General features: G+C 43.5%; 1 protein-coding gene across 1 annotated transcript in view; it reads right to left on the bottom strand.

The window, feature by feature from the left end:
- LOC308093377 (retinal-specific phospholipid-transporting ATPase ABCA4-like) overlaps positions 1–17,656 on the bottom strand; it is a gene marked incomplete at both ends in the record, with an annotated part of 116,530 nt that overhangs the window by 82,415 nt on the left and 16,459 nt on the right. The window contains 4 exons of the mRNA XM_080439713.1: positions 7,978–8,175; positions 8,801–8,917; positions 11,736–11,875; positions 14,353–14,593. Coding sequence (XP_080295839.1) covers positions 7,978–8,175; positions 8,801–8,917; positions 11,736–11,875; positions 14,353–14,593 — 696 coding nt within the window. The remainder of the gene's footprint in view (positions 1–7,977; positions 8,176–8,800; positions 8,918–11,735; positions 11,876–14,352; positions 14,594–17,656) is intronic.

Here is a 17,656-nt window from a genome sequence, read left to right as displayed (position 1 = left end):
TGTATTTGGGAGCGTTGGGGGGAACCAGGACGTCTACTACAACACCATCAGAGTGTTTGACACAGAGACCAACTGCTGGCTGAACACAACTTCTCCACAGCTTCCTTCAGAAGGACGCTGGAGTCATTCAGCCTTTACCTACAATGGAGAGCTGTACATATTTGGTGGCTGCAACTATGACCAGACCTTCAGTGATCTGTGGAGATTCAGTCTAGAGACCTTCTTCTGGAAGAAGGTTAAGCCCAAGGGGAGAGGCCCATGTCCAATGTATGGCATGAGATGTTGTATGATGGGAAATTGTATCATCCTCTTTGGAGGATACAAACACAGAGTCTGTGATGACCTGTTCATCTTAGACTTAAGTCCTAGTCTTAAGACACTATGTAAGCTAGCAGTTATTCAGTACGGTCTGGAGCAGTCTGAACTCCCACACAACATCAGGTGGGAACTGGTAGACATGAGTGTGCTCACTGCCAACAAGCTCACTAAAAGAAGGAAAAACAGAAAACATTGAGTCAACTAAACCAGACGCTGTGGCTTCCATGTGACCAGTCTATGACATCACTCATGTACTGTATGTTACGGGTCCATTTGGTTCCATTTGTACACTCTCAGACTCTCACCATTTACCATTGACTTGAGCCACGAGAGGCACCACCGAGTGAGCTAAAGCGAGTGAGTTGCCGCGCCGAACGTCTCCTCACTGGCACAACCTGGGGTGCTAACCCACAGACTGTGAGGTCACCCTGGGGTGCTAACCCACAGACTGTGAAACAGTGTTTTTGGTGTTTACACTAGATGGCGCTCTTGGGCTAACATATTATGATACACCATTTTAGTTTCAGTCACACAGAGATCTAGGGGATCACATGACCGCAAGATCTCCTCCACCATTCACTTCCTGGTTAACGTAATCCTATTTTTTTCTCCGCATTTTTGGTGAGACATGTTATATTCAACGTCCAATATAGAGAACGGAGGGTTTCTTTTCTATCTGCTTCTCGCGGAAGCACAGAGAAAACCTCTGTGTTTAACAACGATCAGGGGATCGATCGTACTGGAGATAAATACTCTGTGACTACTTTAAAAGGTCAGAAAAACTAAAAAATCACACCCAGTGTGAAGTGGGCGGTGTGGTCACAGTGGTCATCACAGTGATGGAAGTTCACTTAAAGAAAAGTAATATTGTGGACCAACCATTGTACACCCCTAACTTAAAAAAAAACATAGATGTGTTTTTTTTAAGTGGATAGTCCTATTTATAGGGCTATGCACATGTGTCATGTTTCACTAGCCAATCACAGTCCTGGATAGACTGTGATTGGCCAATCACGGTGCAGGGTTAGGGGGGTACAATGGTGGCCAATCACAGCGCAGGGTTGGGGGGGTGCAATGGGTGGGGGGGTCCAAACCTCACATATAGGGGCGGTTTCACCGCCCAAAAATCTGATTTGATCATTCGTCCCAAAGCTCAGGGGGCCATCCCAAAGTTCGGGGGGCCGTAACCATGGCGACATTCTTTTACATAGAAACGCTAATAAACAGCTGACATTTGGGGGAAGCGAAAAATGGGCTTTGGTGTTCCGTTCACATGGTAATGGTCAATATCTGTGTGCAAATGCAGAGCAATTGCTCCAGCCACTGAGGAGAGCCGGGCAGAAGAGATTTTGGGCTCAACGCACAGACAGAGCTTTGTAGAATTATAGGAGGATGTACTTGGCACTGAATGAGTTAAATCACTATTGAAGACATATTTCTTTTCTCTGGCCTTTGGAGCTCAGCTTAGACAGGCAAAGCAACCCATTGTTACTGTTGTGCGCTGTTTTTCTTTCTTTCTGTTTCTTCTTTCCTTAATGGCGTTCCATTTTGTTTTCTACTTCAACTTTGAACTTTTCTACTATCTTATTGTGTTGCGTTTTGTTGTTGCTCGTCTGTTATTTTAAATGTGCTTTATCCATAAACGTTGAGTTGAGTTGTAAGTGAAGCCTGGCATACTACATCTTGGCTAGACCAGTGGTTCTCAGAGTGGGGTCCGGGGACCCCCAGGGGTCCTTGGGGGTTTGGTTCCAGGGGGTCCCCAGCTAACTGTAGTATGATCTAGTAGGGTGTTAATTAACGAAAAACCACATCAAAAAGTTAAAATTAGGAGATAAGCGGTTTCTGCCCGACAGCAATACTATTCTCCTGTATGAAGATGTTTATCAATGATCTACAAGATCATGTGAATGTTTATCACTGAACCTCAAACAATCTTGTATGATCGATATATGCAGAGGCGTAATAAAAAGGTGTGAAGTGACTTGTTTTGAGCTTGTAGATCAGCTATTTTTGAGCGGTGTAGCCGCTCCTATAAGTGGGGTTGGGACCCATGACCCATCCGTCGTGAAAATGTGTCTTTCGCTGTACTGTGATTGGCTGATAAGTATTCAGACCCTTTGCTCAGGACTGTGATTGGCTAGCGAGACGCATGATGAAATTCATAACTCAAAAATAGCACCACTCACACTCACTTCAAAAACATTACCTTTTTTTTTTAAGTGAGCTTCCATCACTGTGATGACCACTGTTGTTTTTGCCAGACCCAGGGGGTCAGGCCTACATGAGGCTTTGTCGGTCCCCTTTTCATCCATATATGGACGAAAACGTTTTCTTACATGTCCCTCTTTTTGATTGGCCAAGCTTAGCGTGACGTTGTGCTCTGATCTTCAGATTTCAACCACTAGGGGTCTGGCAGTGCTCCGAGGAGCACTTTTTCTAGTTAATAACACTGCTCATTTCACACTGGGTGTGATTTTTCTTTTGCTACATTTAGTTATAAATGTGGTTATTAGTCGTTATACACGATTATAAACATTTATAACGAGCATTATAATGCCTTATAAGGGCATTATAATGCATTATAAATGAGCTTATAAAGCATTATAGAGGCGACCGTCATAGAAAGTGTTACCACACATTTTTCTGGGGACCCGATGGAACCGCCTCGAGGACCCCTGGGGGTCCGCGGAGCCCACTTTGAGAACCAGTGGTATACTATGCAGTGTCACTGAGTCACTGGTGTGTGCATGACCTTGTTTTTTCTTGTGGCATATCCAGTGGATCTGGAAGTGATCAGCAGAACCACTAAACCATCAACAGACACACCCTGACCGTAGTTTGCTTCATTGTTGTCTCCCAGTGAGCCATACTCGGCTATTAGACGTCTGTCTAAAACCGGGTTATAAATGGTCTATCAGTGAAAGGTTTTTCAACTTCTAGGCTTAGCTTAGAGACATTGATTAGCTGTTTTTTAAGCGTCTACATATAGAACGTCTATATATAGCCCGTCTATATATAGCCGTTGAAATGACGTTGTTTCAACGTCTAGGCTTAGCAAACATTTCATCGTTTTTTAGGGGAAAGGCCACCTGGCCTGTGGCATTTTTTGAGTACAAATAAAACAAAGATTTTTAAGTCCACTGAATAAATGTATGCATTTAATGAACTTAACTTATGGGTTTAGGATATGTACATAGAATAAGTGCAGTGGAATTAATAAATAAAGTAACAAAAATTACCATATTTGTACAAACTCCTGAGTCAAAAGTTCATACTGTACATGTTCAGTAATTAGAGTTTCCTGGACTCGTTTGAAGACGGGGAGTCAGGGAGAGTTCAGCGTATGTTTTGGGGTTCATTGGACCATACGGATGAATGTTTTCATCCATGTTTTGTTGATGCCAGCTGCAGTGCCCACCATTTTTGGCACTGCTTCTTGCTTTATAATGTAATCTGGCACTTGATGAGGAGGAGGTGCTCAATGATGGACAGATGTTCACTCAGTCACAGCTTTGCTCATCACGATGACTTCCATTAACCCATTAAGAACTGATTCTACAAATGTCTTCTAAATCCTAACAGTTTTCAGTGGTTCTCAAACTTTTTCATGTCAAGGACCCCCAAAATTATGTGTTTGGCCGCAGACCCCAATCTGAAAAAGTTTTTGTTCCAGGGACCCCCAGAAGCAAAGATTTGAGTAAAAAATCTTTGCTTTTAAAAAAAATTGGCTACATTGAAAGATTTGCACAAATTTTCACGATTTTTCAAAAATAGCTGATCTACAAGCTCGTGCCGCGCTGTGAGCTTGAATATCTGCTACTTTTAAATAGCCAACGCAAAAATCTAAAATTACACAGATGCTTTCCCGGCTTTAATGGGTTAAGTGTCCTGGTTGGCCGGTACTAGATTTAAATCAATAAAATATTGTCATATCATAAATAGCCAGCCTCAAAAAATGTAACCCAGTTATGTGCATGTGCAGCTTTTCACTTAATGTTGCCCAATAAGAATGCAGAATCCCAACAAAAGCTGTGTCGAAAATACGTATTTACAGGAAAGAGTACAAAATGGTGAAATCAGCTGGAGCACTGGCACTGGGGCATCAAGGCCACTGTGGCCTCTCAGGGCATATACTTTATTTTGAAGGGCATACGGCCAAAATGAGGGGGGGGGGGGCACGGCGGTCACGGCCTCCTTGAAATTCCTGCCCTGGCTGCTGGCTACAATGCTACTCTTTGATCGTGTTTTCTTACCACAAACCTAAGAAGAGCATGTGGCATTTACCCAATTTAAAATCAATTGACAAGCATATAGCACAGAGTGGGCAGATAATATGAGTGTGACGGGAATTCAACTCTAGCGCGGCCCCTCAATCCTGACAGAACCCTCATTCAACCGGCTGCACAGACATGGGAAAATCAGACCTGAAATGTGTTCGGTGGAGACTACACACGCACGCACGCGCGCACACACACACACACACACACACACACACACACACACACACACACACACACACACACACACACACACACACACACACACATACACACGCACACACGCACACACGCACGCGCACACACGCACACACGCACACACACATGCACACGGCCACTCACACACTGCACATAAATAATCCACACAGGCACGCACACAGTGGTGGAAAAAGTTCTCAAATTCTTTACTTAAGTAAAAGTACCAATATTGCAATATGCAATATAGAAATACTCTGTTACAAGTAAAAGTCCAGAATTCAAAATTTACTTGAGTAAAAGAACAAAAGTATTGGCATCAAAATGTGCTTAAAGTACCAAAAGTACTCAAATGTTTGAAATGTTTGAAAATAGCAGCTCACAACGCATCGCCATGCGACACATTGAGAGCTTGTAGATGGGTTATTTTCAAATAGCCGAGGTATAAAATAGGGCTTAAGTGGTTATGTTATGTTTTATAATGTAATCATTTATATCTGGAAAGTAACTAGTAACTAAAGTTTTCAAATAATTGTAGTGGAGTAAAAGTGCAATATTTGACTCTGAGATGAAATACTCAAGTAAAGTACAATTACCTCAAAATCGTACTTAAGTACAGCAGTACTTAAGTAAATGTACTTAGTTACTTTCCACCACTGCACGCACATGCATGCATACGCGAGCACGCACGTGCACACTGCTGCGGGCACGGCTCCTCCGCCGCGTAGGCCCCTCCCTCCCTCCCTCGCTGGATGTAAAGCGTGTCTAATGTCTCCATTCACATTACTGTACAATGCCCTCAATGAGCGCTCAAAGGAACGCTCAAGTCTGCCTTTCCATTCATCCCCGTATATATAGGGACCATACATTCATCACCATACAATAACACTCACACACAAGCCCAGAGATGAGGGGTTTGTATCTCACGATACACATGTTCCAAATGGTCTTTCAGTGTGAGAAACACACCCCTGACAGAGTGAGACGACCCGGTGGTAACTGTGCCGGCCCGTCCCATGGCCAAATGCTATCTGACAGCTGTATCTAACCCTTTAAGACCGGGAAGGCATATCTGTGTCATTTTAAGATTTCTTTGGCTATTCAAAAATTGCAGATCTACAAGCTCATAGCGCGGCACCGAGTGCCGCGCTATGAGCTCGTAGATCTGCTATTTTTGAAAAATATGTGAAAATGTGTGCAAATCTTTGAATATATATTTTTTTAAGAGAACATTTTTAACTCTGTTACAACTTCTGGGGGTCCCTGGAACAAAATATTTTGAGATGGGGGTCCACGGCCAAATAGATAAAACAAACTGATTTAGAAGACATTTGCAGAATCCCCAGAACCAAGTTAGTTTGAGTTACAAACGTTAAAAAATATATATTCAAAGATTTTGCACACATTTTCACGTTTTTATTTCCAAAAATAGCAGATCTACAAGCTCATAGCGAGTGCCGCGCTATGAGCTTGTAGATCTGCTGTTTTTGAATAGCCAATGACATCTAAAAATGACACACAGATGCGTTCCCGGTCTTAATGGGCTAATTGGCTAAATCACTAGGGCTTGTTTGGCGGCAGAACCACAAGGCTTCATTTCGGAGCCTGCTGGACAAAGACCAAATTGAGATGGTAGCACCAACCCGATAGGGCTTTCTACCGAACCCTCATCGCACACCCATTTCCCCTATTCAAATCGATTACGGGGCGCCCCCTGTAGATCTGATAGACAGAATACAGAAAGAGAGGGAGGGGTGGAGATGAAGGAGGGGATGAAGGATGGATAAGGGTGATTTGCCTTCTTTTATCTGGCCGGCGTGGGGGTCTGTTTCTATGTGAGGCCAGACACTAAAAAGAACGACATTACGTTCATAGGGGGGTGGCCCCGCTCCCACCCACCCTCCACTTTATCACGGGGTCCCACAAAGGCAGCCCGAGAGGGGGCTGACAACGGGCTTGTCCTCCCGGCCTTTCAGCCAGCTGGACGGGAACGAGAGCTTCTGTGGGGCTTGTGCTAAGTGGCTCGCTCCATCTCCAGGGGATCCCTGGCTGCCGTCTGCTGGGAGCATGGAAGACCGATGCTCCCTGTCTGCACGACTGAGGGTCCGCTTTTACAAAACACATTGTGACGTTATTTATCCAGGAGAGTGAGGATACGTTCGCTGAGCACGAATTCAAGCAATTTTTTCCAGCAACTTTTCCTGCCTCACACTCTCACACATTCACACCTGGGAGCTGCCCAATACAACCACAATTTCATACTGTTAGCCACTGAGCTGCTCCACTGGGAGTTATAGTATGTGCCTTGCTCAATGGTCCTTAAAGGGTGGTTTATTGAGGGAGTAGTGAGTGTCACTGGTCCCCTCAGATTTTTCCTGCCGATGCAGGGGATCGGACCGGCAACCTTCCGGGCCGGAAGGTTGCCGGTCCGAAGTTCCGGCCATAAACATGCTCATGTAACGGGTCAAACATTTGACACATTCATCCATCAATCCATCCATACATTGATCCATACGTTGATCCATCCGCATCTTCAATCACTTATCGGATGTCGGGCCGCAGAGGTAGCAGTTCCAGCAGAGAACCGCAGACTTCCTTTTGCCTGCATGGTCACATTAGCCAGCTATGACTGGGGAATCCCCCGTCCTCAGCCTGTCCCCATGGCTTCTCTCCAGCTGGACGTCCCCCGAAAACCTCCCTGGGGAGGTGACCATGCAGGAGGCATCCTCTCAGAGCTTATCACCCTATCTATCCCTAAGGGAGATGTCAGGCAGCCACCCTCCTTTCGGCCACTTGTATCTGCGATCTTGTTCTTTCGGTCACGACCCACATTTGTTAATCTCACTGTAAAAACTGACCCGTAAGGACCAGAAGCTCCAAATCTCATCAAAACCAATAAAAGAATACTTAAAGCATTAGTTCACCCAAAAAAATATTTTCTATCAATTACAACCCCCATGAAGCCTTGAATTAATGGAGATTTTTTAGTTTTTTGTCGCATTCGTAAGCCAATAATTTGATGACCAGCGGAGGCTCTGGTTGGAGACTCACCTACTGAGTCTCCTATTGTCCGATGACCCGGTCATCAAATTGTGGCTCAGGAATGCGACAAAACCAAAAAAAAATCCAATAAATCAAGGCTCAATGAGGTGTGTATAATTGATAGAAAATCAATAGACGGACATACCTCTCCGTACTGGTTGATCGTGCGAATCATCTGGTCGGTCAGGTTGAAGATATTTCTCCAGTCGAAGTTGGGCATATCTGGTTCCCTGTACGCGTCTGGGCCGTTGTATAAGAAGTTGAGGATGTGTTTGGTGTTGAACCCAGAGTCCTCCATCCGCTCGTCTAAGAAGTCCCTCACTGTGGGGTTTCTCAAGGTGTCCTGCAGGGGCAATTGTGGAATGTGGAATATAAAATAAAAAATAAAATAGTTGTGGCCATTTATGTCATGCTCTGTGTCTCAGATATGGACTGTTCAATTATTCTGTGGCATGAAAGAAACAAATGAGCCCGTCCATTTTACTCTTATGGATATGAAGCACGGTGAAAAAGTACTGGTTTATCCAAAGAGTAAGAAAATAAATACATTTTCTCCAAACACAGTTATCAAATGTAACTCAATGTCATAAACGACACATGGTCACATCATGCCTGACAGAATCTTCGGGCTGATTTGTTTATTTTTGGAACTCTTTGGAGTTCTTATACGACGCAATGTTAAGATGACCCTATGGTATTTTCAATAGAAAAAAATATTTCTGTGACTCAGGGGATTACGGAGTGACATCAGGACTTCGATACTCTATTGTGAGCACGGTGAAATGACTGCAGTGTGGATGTGTGTGTGTGTGTGTGTGTGTGTGTGTGTGTGTGTGTGTGTGTGTGTGTGTGTGTGTGTGTGTGTGTGTGTGTATGTGTGTGTGTGTGTGTGTGTGTGTGTGTGTGTGTGTGTGTGTGTGTGTGTGTGTGTGTGTGTGTGTGTGTGTGTGTGTGTGCACACATCTTACCCTGATCATGTTCATCTGGACACTGCTGTGGAAGAACGTCCAGAGCTGAGGTCCCACCTCCTCCCATGCCTTCAACATGTTCTGTAGTCTCTCCAGCTCCTCAAATGTAGTGTTGGCCTGCAACACGCACGCACGCACGCACGCACACACACACACACACACACACACACACACACACACACACACACACACACACACACACACACACACACACACACACACACACACACACACACACACACACACACACACACAAATGAATACAAACAGATTCACTCAAGACAAAACAGATCCTGGTTTGCAGTTGAATATCGTTACACATCAATGCAAAGTTCCCAGGAACCTTCACGGGAATACAATGCATCAACAGAAACACATCGTAGTAATATTATAATAAATGGAATCATGTGGATTTTGGGATCCACATGGGAATGGTGTGGCTCCAATGTTTTTTTTTGTGTGTGCAAGGTTTCAGCCCAATCAGAGCCACATTGACATATAAAATGATCTTCATCTTCAACCGCTTATCTGCAGTCAGGTCACGGGGGAAATAGTTCTAGCAGAGAGAGAGTTCCAGACTTCCCTTTTCAGGGTAACATTAACCACTTCATCCTGGGGGGATCGCGAGGCGTCCACGAGGCCAGCATGGAGATAAAAATCCCCACATCTGGTCCTTGGTCTGCCCCAGGGCCTCTGTAGGCCAGAGGACCTCAGTAGGAGATGCTCAGGAAGCATCCGCACTACAGTATATGCCCGAACCACCTTAACTGTCTCCTTTCCACATGAAGGAGCAGTGGCTATACTCCCAGGGTGACTGAACTTCTCACCCTATGCCCAAGGGAGACGTCAGTCACCCGTGTGAGACAACTCATTTCGGCCACTCGTATCCGCAACGCCATTCTTCCATGACCCACATTAAAGTTACATGTTTCAAAAAGTCTAAAGTCGTGGGGAAAATAGTGTAGTTAATAGGTACTAAGTTGCTGCTGGCAGTGCGCACAAGAAATATGGAACTGATCTGTCCAGCGGTTTTTAGAGATTATCTCCAGACAAACCCAGAAATACTCTCCATAGACACCTTCAAAGCCACACCGAAATAATAAAATAACTTCCTCGTTCCTTGTTCCTTTGTATTGAGACTTGTTTTGTTTTGCTGTTGTTTTTGAGTGGGCGGTCCCCCTTTGTGTTCTGTCTTTATGAGATACATGGTCATCCTCCTGAGAGGAGAACGGATGATATAATAATATCGGAGACACACAGAGACAATCTCTGGGGACGTGTGGGTGACAGGGGGACGTGTGACCTCAGACACACTTTCACGCACTAGAAGAGTGCCATAAGAAGATCTTCTGCATAGCAACAAAGCTCTGACAGCCACTAAGCATGCATCTCAATTACTGTAACCACATCGCTAGGCCTGTCACAATTATTACATAATCGTCTTATCGCAATTGTTTTATATAATCGCAATTATTTTTGCATAATTGTCATAATGGTCATAATCAATTCCATGTTAAAAAAAATCATATATATATTTTTTTAATCTAAAATAGTGGAAATAGCAGATCTATAAGCTCAAAACGCGTTGTTAGTATAAAGTCGTTAGTATAAAGTATAAGTAATTAAATATGTGTTATTTGTCATATCTGCCCTGTGCAACTTTTGTTTCCGAAAGCTAAAAGCCAAACAGAAATGTAATTTTTATTCATAATGTTCCATTAATTTTCAACGACAGAAACACAATTAAATCGTCAATCGCAATTATTTGAGTGATAATTAATCGTCAACTTAAATTTGTAATCGTGACAGCCCTACACATCGCCTCGCGTTGTGAGCTTGTAGATCGGCTATTTTCACAATATTTAATCTGTGGAACCGAGTCAAACAAAATGTAATGCCTCGACTCCTACAGTTCCAAGTGCCTTATCAAGGTGGGGGGGGGGGGGGTCCCCAGTTCAAATATGATTATTTTGGGGGGGTCATGGCCTGAAAAGGTTGACAAACACTGGTATAGACCCCCTGGGGGGACCCTTGTCAACAGAGACATACAGTGTAGGGTTTAGGTGGTTAACTCTTCTGTGAGCTGGTCACCTATTAAGTGGGGATGTCACCGATAAGGTCATTATTTCCAAGTGTGACTTAGTGAGATTCTCATCAACAGTGGAATCCTCCTCCTCACATCTGTTTTCCGTCAGCAGTGGTGAACGGGACAAAACGCTCTGTTTCTGCTCTTTGTGCTGCGCCCACTCATTTACTTTAGCCCTGAATTCTGCCCCTCCTCTTCCTCCTATCCCTCCCTCCCACCCACCCACTCACTCACTCACTCACTCACTCACACGCACACACTCACACACACACACACACACACACACACACACACACACACACACACACACACACACACACACCCTCCCCACCGTCCACTTGAGTTTTCTAGTCAGCTCATTCCTGAGAAGGGTGGGGGGTAATGTGGAGAGAGAGAGAGAGAGAGAGAGAGAGAGAGAGAGAGAGAGAGAGAGAGAGAGAGAGAGAGAGAGAGACACACACACACACACACACAGAGGGACAGAGAGACAGAGAGACAGATTGAGGGGGAAGAGATACTGTAGAGAGAGACAGAGAGAGACAGAGAGAGACAGAGACAGAAAGAGAGAGACAGAGACAGAGAGAGGGAGGGAGTGAGTGAGTGAGAAAGAAAGAAAGAGAATGAGAGATAGAGAGGCACAGAAATGCACTGTGGTATCAAGAGACTTCAGTAAAGGGGGAGATACGTACAAAGGGATAGACACAAAGAAGTACAAACTATAGAAAATGTAAAAAAAAAAAAAAAAAAGGATGATTAAGAATGTGAAAAGGGGTGGAAAACGAGAGAGAGAAAGAGAGAAGAAGAGGGATGGAGTGGTGGGGGCTGGAGGTGGTGTTGTCTCTCTCTTACACTCTTTAATATCTTGCTGATGGCAGGGGAGTCGGGGCTGTAGAGGATCTTTCCCACCAGCAGGGGCTTCACCGACTTCCACACGATCCTGGTGATGGGGTTGGACTCCATGCTCTGCATCAGGGTGTTACAGAACGGAGCTGAGGAGACAGGAGGAGAGAGTGTTTGATAACATGCCAGATTAGTTCAGTGTACACATACTGTACAAATCACTGTTTCCCAAACACCCATTTGTGTCCCTTTATTTTTTGTTTCCACCAATTTGTTTTTAATCACTATCATTTCAAAACATTCAAAAAAAAATAAGAAATCTATAAGAAATTCCATAAATTAGAAAACAAATGTTTAAGAAATAGTGAAAATAGACGATCTACGCGTTGTGAGCTTGTAGATCGGCTATTTTCACTAGCTTGGGTCCTGGGGAGAAATAAAATGTCTCTTTTGGGTCTTGAGCTAAAAAGTCCCATGATTTACAGATAAGTCTGTTTTTTAGGACATGCCTAGCACGTCTATTCCAATGCACGTCACACCCACAGTGCTGCAGTACGGCAGGTTCTGTACTGTTGATAGGTATGTAGATATGTCTAGTAGCCTATTGGGATAGTGCTTAAAGACGATCTCCGGATCCACATGGAACCCCAGTTGGATTAGGACAGAATCCTCGACAATCCCTCTTTTCCTGTGTTCTGTGTGCACTGTCTACATTCTAGTTTCCCTCGATCCTCTCTTCTGTCTGGCTAAAGAAAATACAGTGAGATATGTAGGCCATGCTAATGGTGCTTTTCCACGGCGTAGAGTACTCGACTCGACTCCACTTGGTTTTCGGGTTTCAATTAGGCAAAAGTACCCGGTACTTTTTTTTGGTATCACCTCCATCGTGATCATCACTAGTGATCATCACTAGTGATCGTCACTAGTGTCATCGCGTCACAACATACTCCCCTGTACTGTGTGGAAGTTACCGAATACTGTTAATAACATTTTTAATTAGTCCTTGAAAATATGTAATGAAGCAATATTGAGCAACTGCATGGCCTATTTCTCACCTAAAATGTAATGTTAGGCTTTTTCTGTCTTTATTTGATAGCATACAGTAGACTGACAGGAGATGGGGGGAGAGAGATGGGGAATGACACGCAGCAAAGGTCGTCGGCAACAGGGTTCGAACCTGTGACACGCTGTCAGCCATTAGCAGCCTAGGTGCCTGGACCGCTACTCCAGCCGTCCGGGCGTAGTTTATTTGAAAACTTTAGTTACACTAGTTACTTTTTAGATATTAATTATTACGTTATAAAACATACATTAACCACTTTAGCCCTATTTTATACATAGGCTATTTGAAAATAGCCAATCTACAAGCTCACAACGCGTCGCATCGCGATGCGTTGTGAGCTTGTAGATCTGCTATTTTCAAACATTTTAGTACTTTTTTTTTATGTTATCCCGCGATTTTTGTAACCCATTTTTTTCACCCGGTGCCAATTTCCTAAGTGATCCTGGGCGCTACACCAGCCCTACACCAGTCCCCCACAGTAGGGAGGCCAGGGCCGAGCTCATGCTTCCTTCAGGCATGAGAGCCAACTGACCTTCTTGTCACCTGACAGGGGGGAGTTTCCCTGGTTGGACGTAGCGCATGGAAGGAACACGTTATTCCAACCAGTTCCCTTCCCCTCCATCAGGCGCCCCGGCTGTCATGGGGGAGGCGGTATAGCGACCAGGATTACTACATGTTTTTGTGAGGGTATTAACTACCCTAGGAGACACGGGGAGAACATGCAAACTCCACACAGAGTAGGCCCTTTCGCCAACCCCACCTAGGGTATGGGCGCTGATGACGCGGAGGAGAAGACACGCCCCCAGCGCCCACAGCGTCCCCGGCGGGAATCGAACCCAGGACCTTCTAGCTGTGAGGCGACAGCGCTACCGACTGCGCCACCGTGCCTCCTTACTTTTGGTACTTTAAGTACATTTTTATACCAATACTTTTGTACTTTTACTCAAGTACATTTTGAATTCCAGACTTCTACTTCTAACAGAGTACTTCTACATTGCAGTATTGATACTTTTACTTAAGTAAAACATTTGAGTACTCTTTCCACCACTGACCACTTGTGACCCAGGGTCTGACATCTCCCATAGATTAAAGCCAGGACTGATTTTTGTCATTTGGATTCCATAGAATCCACAGCATATCACTCACCGAAAATAGGCTACCGTCTCTACAAGCTTACAACGCGTCACAGAAAACCTTTTTTTCGGTTTGAAGTTATTTTAAGATGAAATTGAATTTGAAGTGGTCAAACGAGCAATATAATACATGTTCAATCTTCCAGAAAACCCTAATAGATTTCTGCTTTATTTCATAAAAGCAAAGGTTAAAGCCTGTAAATCTGTAATTTCTTCAACTGGTTGGCTGTATGGCTACCAAAACATCCTAACTTTACATAATTGTGCTATTTGTTTATGAAACACAGCGCTAGTGTGTGTGTGTGGCTAGCTCCTTTCATGCTGTTTCACAAATCACAGATTAGGATTTGGCCTAACAACATTTCACAGTCGTGAGATTACATTTTTGCTCTACTCCCTGTGATCTCCACTTCCATGCATGTTCACTCACTTGCAGAGGGGTCGTAGACGTAGTCCTGGCCCTTGGTGCCGTTGACCCCCAGGAAGACCTTGTAGTTGTTGTCCTCGTACCAGTTGAAGGACAACACCCTGGAGCCCCCTCCCTCCGGGTGGCCGCAGAACAGGCCTGACACGGTGGACATGAGCTGGGTGATGGAGGGTGCACCTCCTCCGTCTTGGAACAGAGGAGACACAGCCTTCAGCAGGTCCTTGGAGCTGTCCCTCTGCAGCAGCTAATAGTGAAGGAGACAAGGCAGACGTCTTCATCAACTGTGTAGGGCTGATCACGATTATGACATTTTACATGACGATTAATTGTGTTTTTGGCATTGAACATGGAACATTTCTGTTTGCCTTTTAGGCTTCGAAATACAAATTGTCACAGGGCAGATATGACAAATAACTTAAATATACAAAGAAATTATTTACATATCTAATCATTGTGAAAGTAGCGGAAATAGCTTCGTGACACGTTGTAAGATTGTAGATCTGCTATTTCTGCTATTTAGGGTAAAAAGTTTGAAAATGTATGAAAATCTTTCAACATGGAAATAATTGCGATTATCTCAAATAAATTGTGATTAGGCGATTATGTAATAATTGTGAAAGGCCTACAACTGTGACCCGTGTTGTGCTGCTGCAACCAGGTGCTTAAAGTCGTACTGTGTAACATTCATTTTCCTAGTCTTTTTGGCTACGCCTCTGTTGTCATTACAGCGTTTCTCTAATATACGGAAGTACCACTCAAAAAGGAATGCAGAAGGAATGCTGGCAATCAAGGATATTTTAGAATGCAACACGTTATTTATTAACTGTAAAAATGTACATGTCTATGTAAATAGATACATTTCTGGAACATTTCTGTCTGTATGCTTGCTATTTCTGTTTTATGTCTAGATTCTGACCATTGCACTGCTTACTAATGGTTGCTATTGATTGTATCCAATTGTAAATATGAGTGTGCAAATGTAACCAAATGGATCCATGAGGGTCCATTTGGTTGCATTTGTACACTCTCAGATTTAGAGGATTTTACTGTGTATTGATTACAATACACAGTTACAATAAAAGTGTCTGCTAGCACTTAAAATATTAGATCAACTCCATTCAACACGCAGTACTAGCAATACCAAGGAACTAAGAAAGCAAGTAAGTACCAAGTATCACCAACACCAACAATGCTGATTCACAGATTGACCAGTATAATTACACTGTAAAATCCTCGGCCTAAAAATGGACCCTCAGAGTTAAATCACCACTCATGAATCAGGATCTGTTGATGGGTGCACAATGATTGGTTCTACACGTCACCATTTCACAGTCCACGACATTTCTTTGAAGTTTAGTTTACGCGGATCTTCACTCAGTCACGTCGTGTGACCTCGAACGCATAAACACTCGCAAGACAACAATAGTTTGAAACAATAAACAAACAGAAGAGAACACCTCTCCTCAAACGAAGAGGAGAAGGTTGAGGGTGGACCAAATATCCTCCTATTGACAGGACCAAAATAACTTCCAACCAACAGCATTTCTTTGCTCGCGTATCGCTTCCCTCCTCAAAAGAAAAAGGGCTGTATCTTTTACAACTTCCCTCAGGGGTCATTGTCAGTTCAGATTAAATGGAGCGACCTCGCAGAGCCTGATTACTTACTGCCTTTGTGATCTCACCTCACATGGGCATCAACATTAGTCTGTTATCACAGTGAGATCACAATTCGTGATCTCACGTGGGCATCATCAACATTAGTCTCACGTGGGCATCATCAACATTAGTCTGTTAACACAGTTTGTGATCTCACATGGGCATCAACATTAGTCTGTTATCACAGTTTGTGATCACACATGGGCATCAACATTAGTCTGTTAACACAGTTTGTGATCACACATGGGCATCAACATTAGTCTGTTAACACAGTTTGTGATCACACATGGGCATCAACATTAGTCTTAAGGCCTGAGGTTCCGATTCTACAAAATGTCTTCTAAATCCTAACAGTTTTTAAAAACAAACTTATGTTGCTATGTCAGTGGTTCTCAAACTTTTTCATGTCAAGGACCCCAAAATGTATATGTATTTGGCTGCGGACCCCCATTTCGAAATATTTTGTTCCAGGGACCCCCAGAAACAAAGATTTGAGTTACAAATGTTCACTTCAAAACATATGTATATTCAAAGATTTGCACACATTTTCTCGATAAAAATAAAATAGCAGATCTACAAGCTCGTAGCGCGGCACTCAGTGCCTATTCTGCCTATATCTGCTATTTTGGAATAGCCAAAGTGTAAAATAATGCTTTTTAGCTCAAATCTAAAAATGACACAGATGCGTTCCAGGTCTCAATGGGTTAACATTCGTTTGTGATCTCACGTGGGCATGAACATTAGTCTGTTATCACAGTTAGTGATCACACATGGGCATCAACATTAGTCTGTTAACACAGTTTGTGATCTCACGTGGGCATCAACATTAGTCTGTTAACACAGTTAGTGATCTCACGTGGGCATCAACATTAGTCTGTTATCACAGTTTGTGATCTCACACGGCATCAACATTAGTCTGTTATCACAGTCTGTGATCTCACGAGGGCATCAACATCAGTCTGTTATCACAGTTAGTGATCACACACAGGCATCAACATTAGTCTGTTATCACAGTTAGTGATCTCACATGGGCATCAACATTAGTCTGTTATCACAGTTTGTGATCTCACACGGGCATCAACATTAGTCTGTTATCACAGTCTGTGATCTCACGAGGGCATCAACATCAGTCTGTTATCACAGTTAGTGATCACACACAGGCATCAACATTAGTCTGTTATCACAGTTAGTGATCACACATGGGCATCAACATTAGTCTGTTATCACAGTTTGTGATCTCACACGGGCATCAACATTAGTCTGTTATCACAGTCTGTGATCTCACGTGGGCATCAACATTAGTCTGTTAACACAGTTTGTGATCTCACTTGGACATCAACATTAGTCTGTTATCACAGTCTGTGATCTCACGTGGACATCAACATTAGTCTGTTATCACAGTCTGTGATCTCACGTGGACATCAACATTAGTCTGTTATCACAGTTTGTGATCTCACGTGGGCATCAACATTAGTCTGTTATCACAGTTTGTGATCTCACATGGGCATCAACATTAGTCTGTTATCACAGTTTGTGATCTCACATGGGCATCAACAGTAGTCTGTTATCACAGTTAGTGATCACACATGGGCATCAACATTTGTCTGTTATCACAGTTTGTGATCTCACATGGACATCAACATTAGTCTGC

This window comes from Gymnoscopelus braueri (assembly GCF_963280865.1).
Source record: "Gymnoscopelus braueri genome assembly, chromosome: 10".
Taxonomy (NCBI): Eukaryota; Metazoa; Chordata; class Actinopteri; order Myctophiformes; family Myctophidae; genus Gymnoscopelus; species Gymnoscopelus braueri.
Note: the sequence above shows the minus strand (reverse complement) of the source record. Positions and strands in the feature narration are given on the sequence as shown.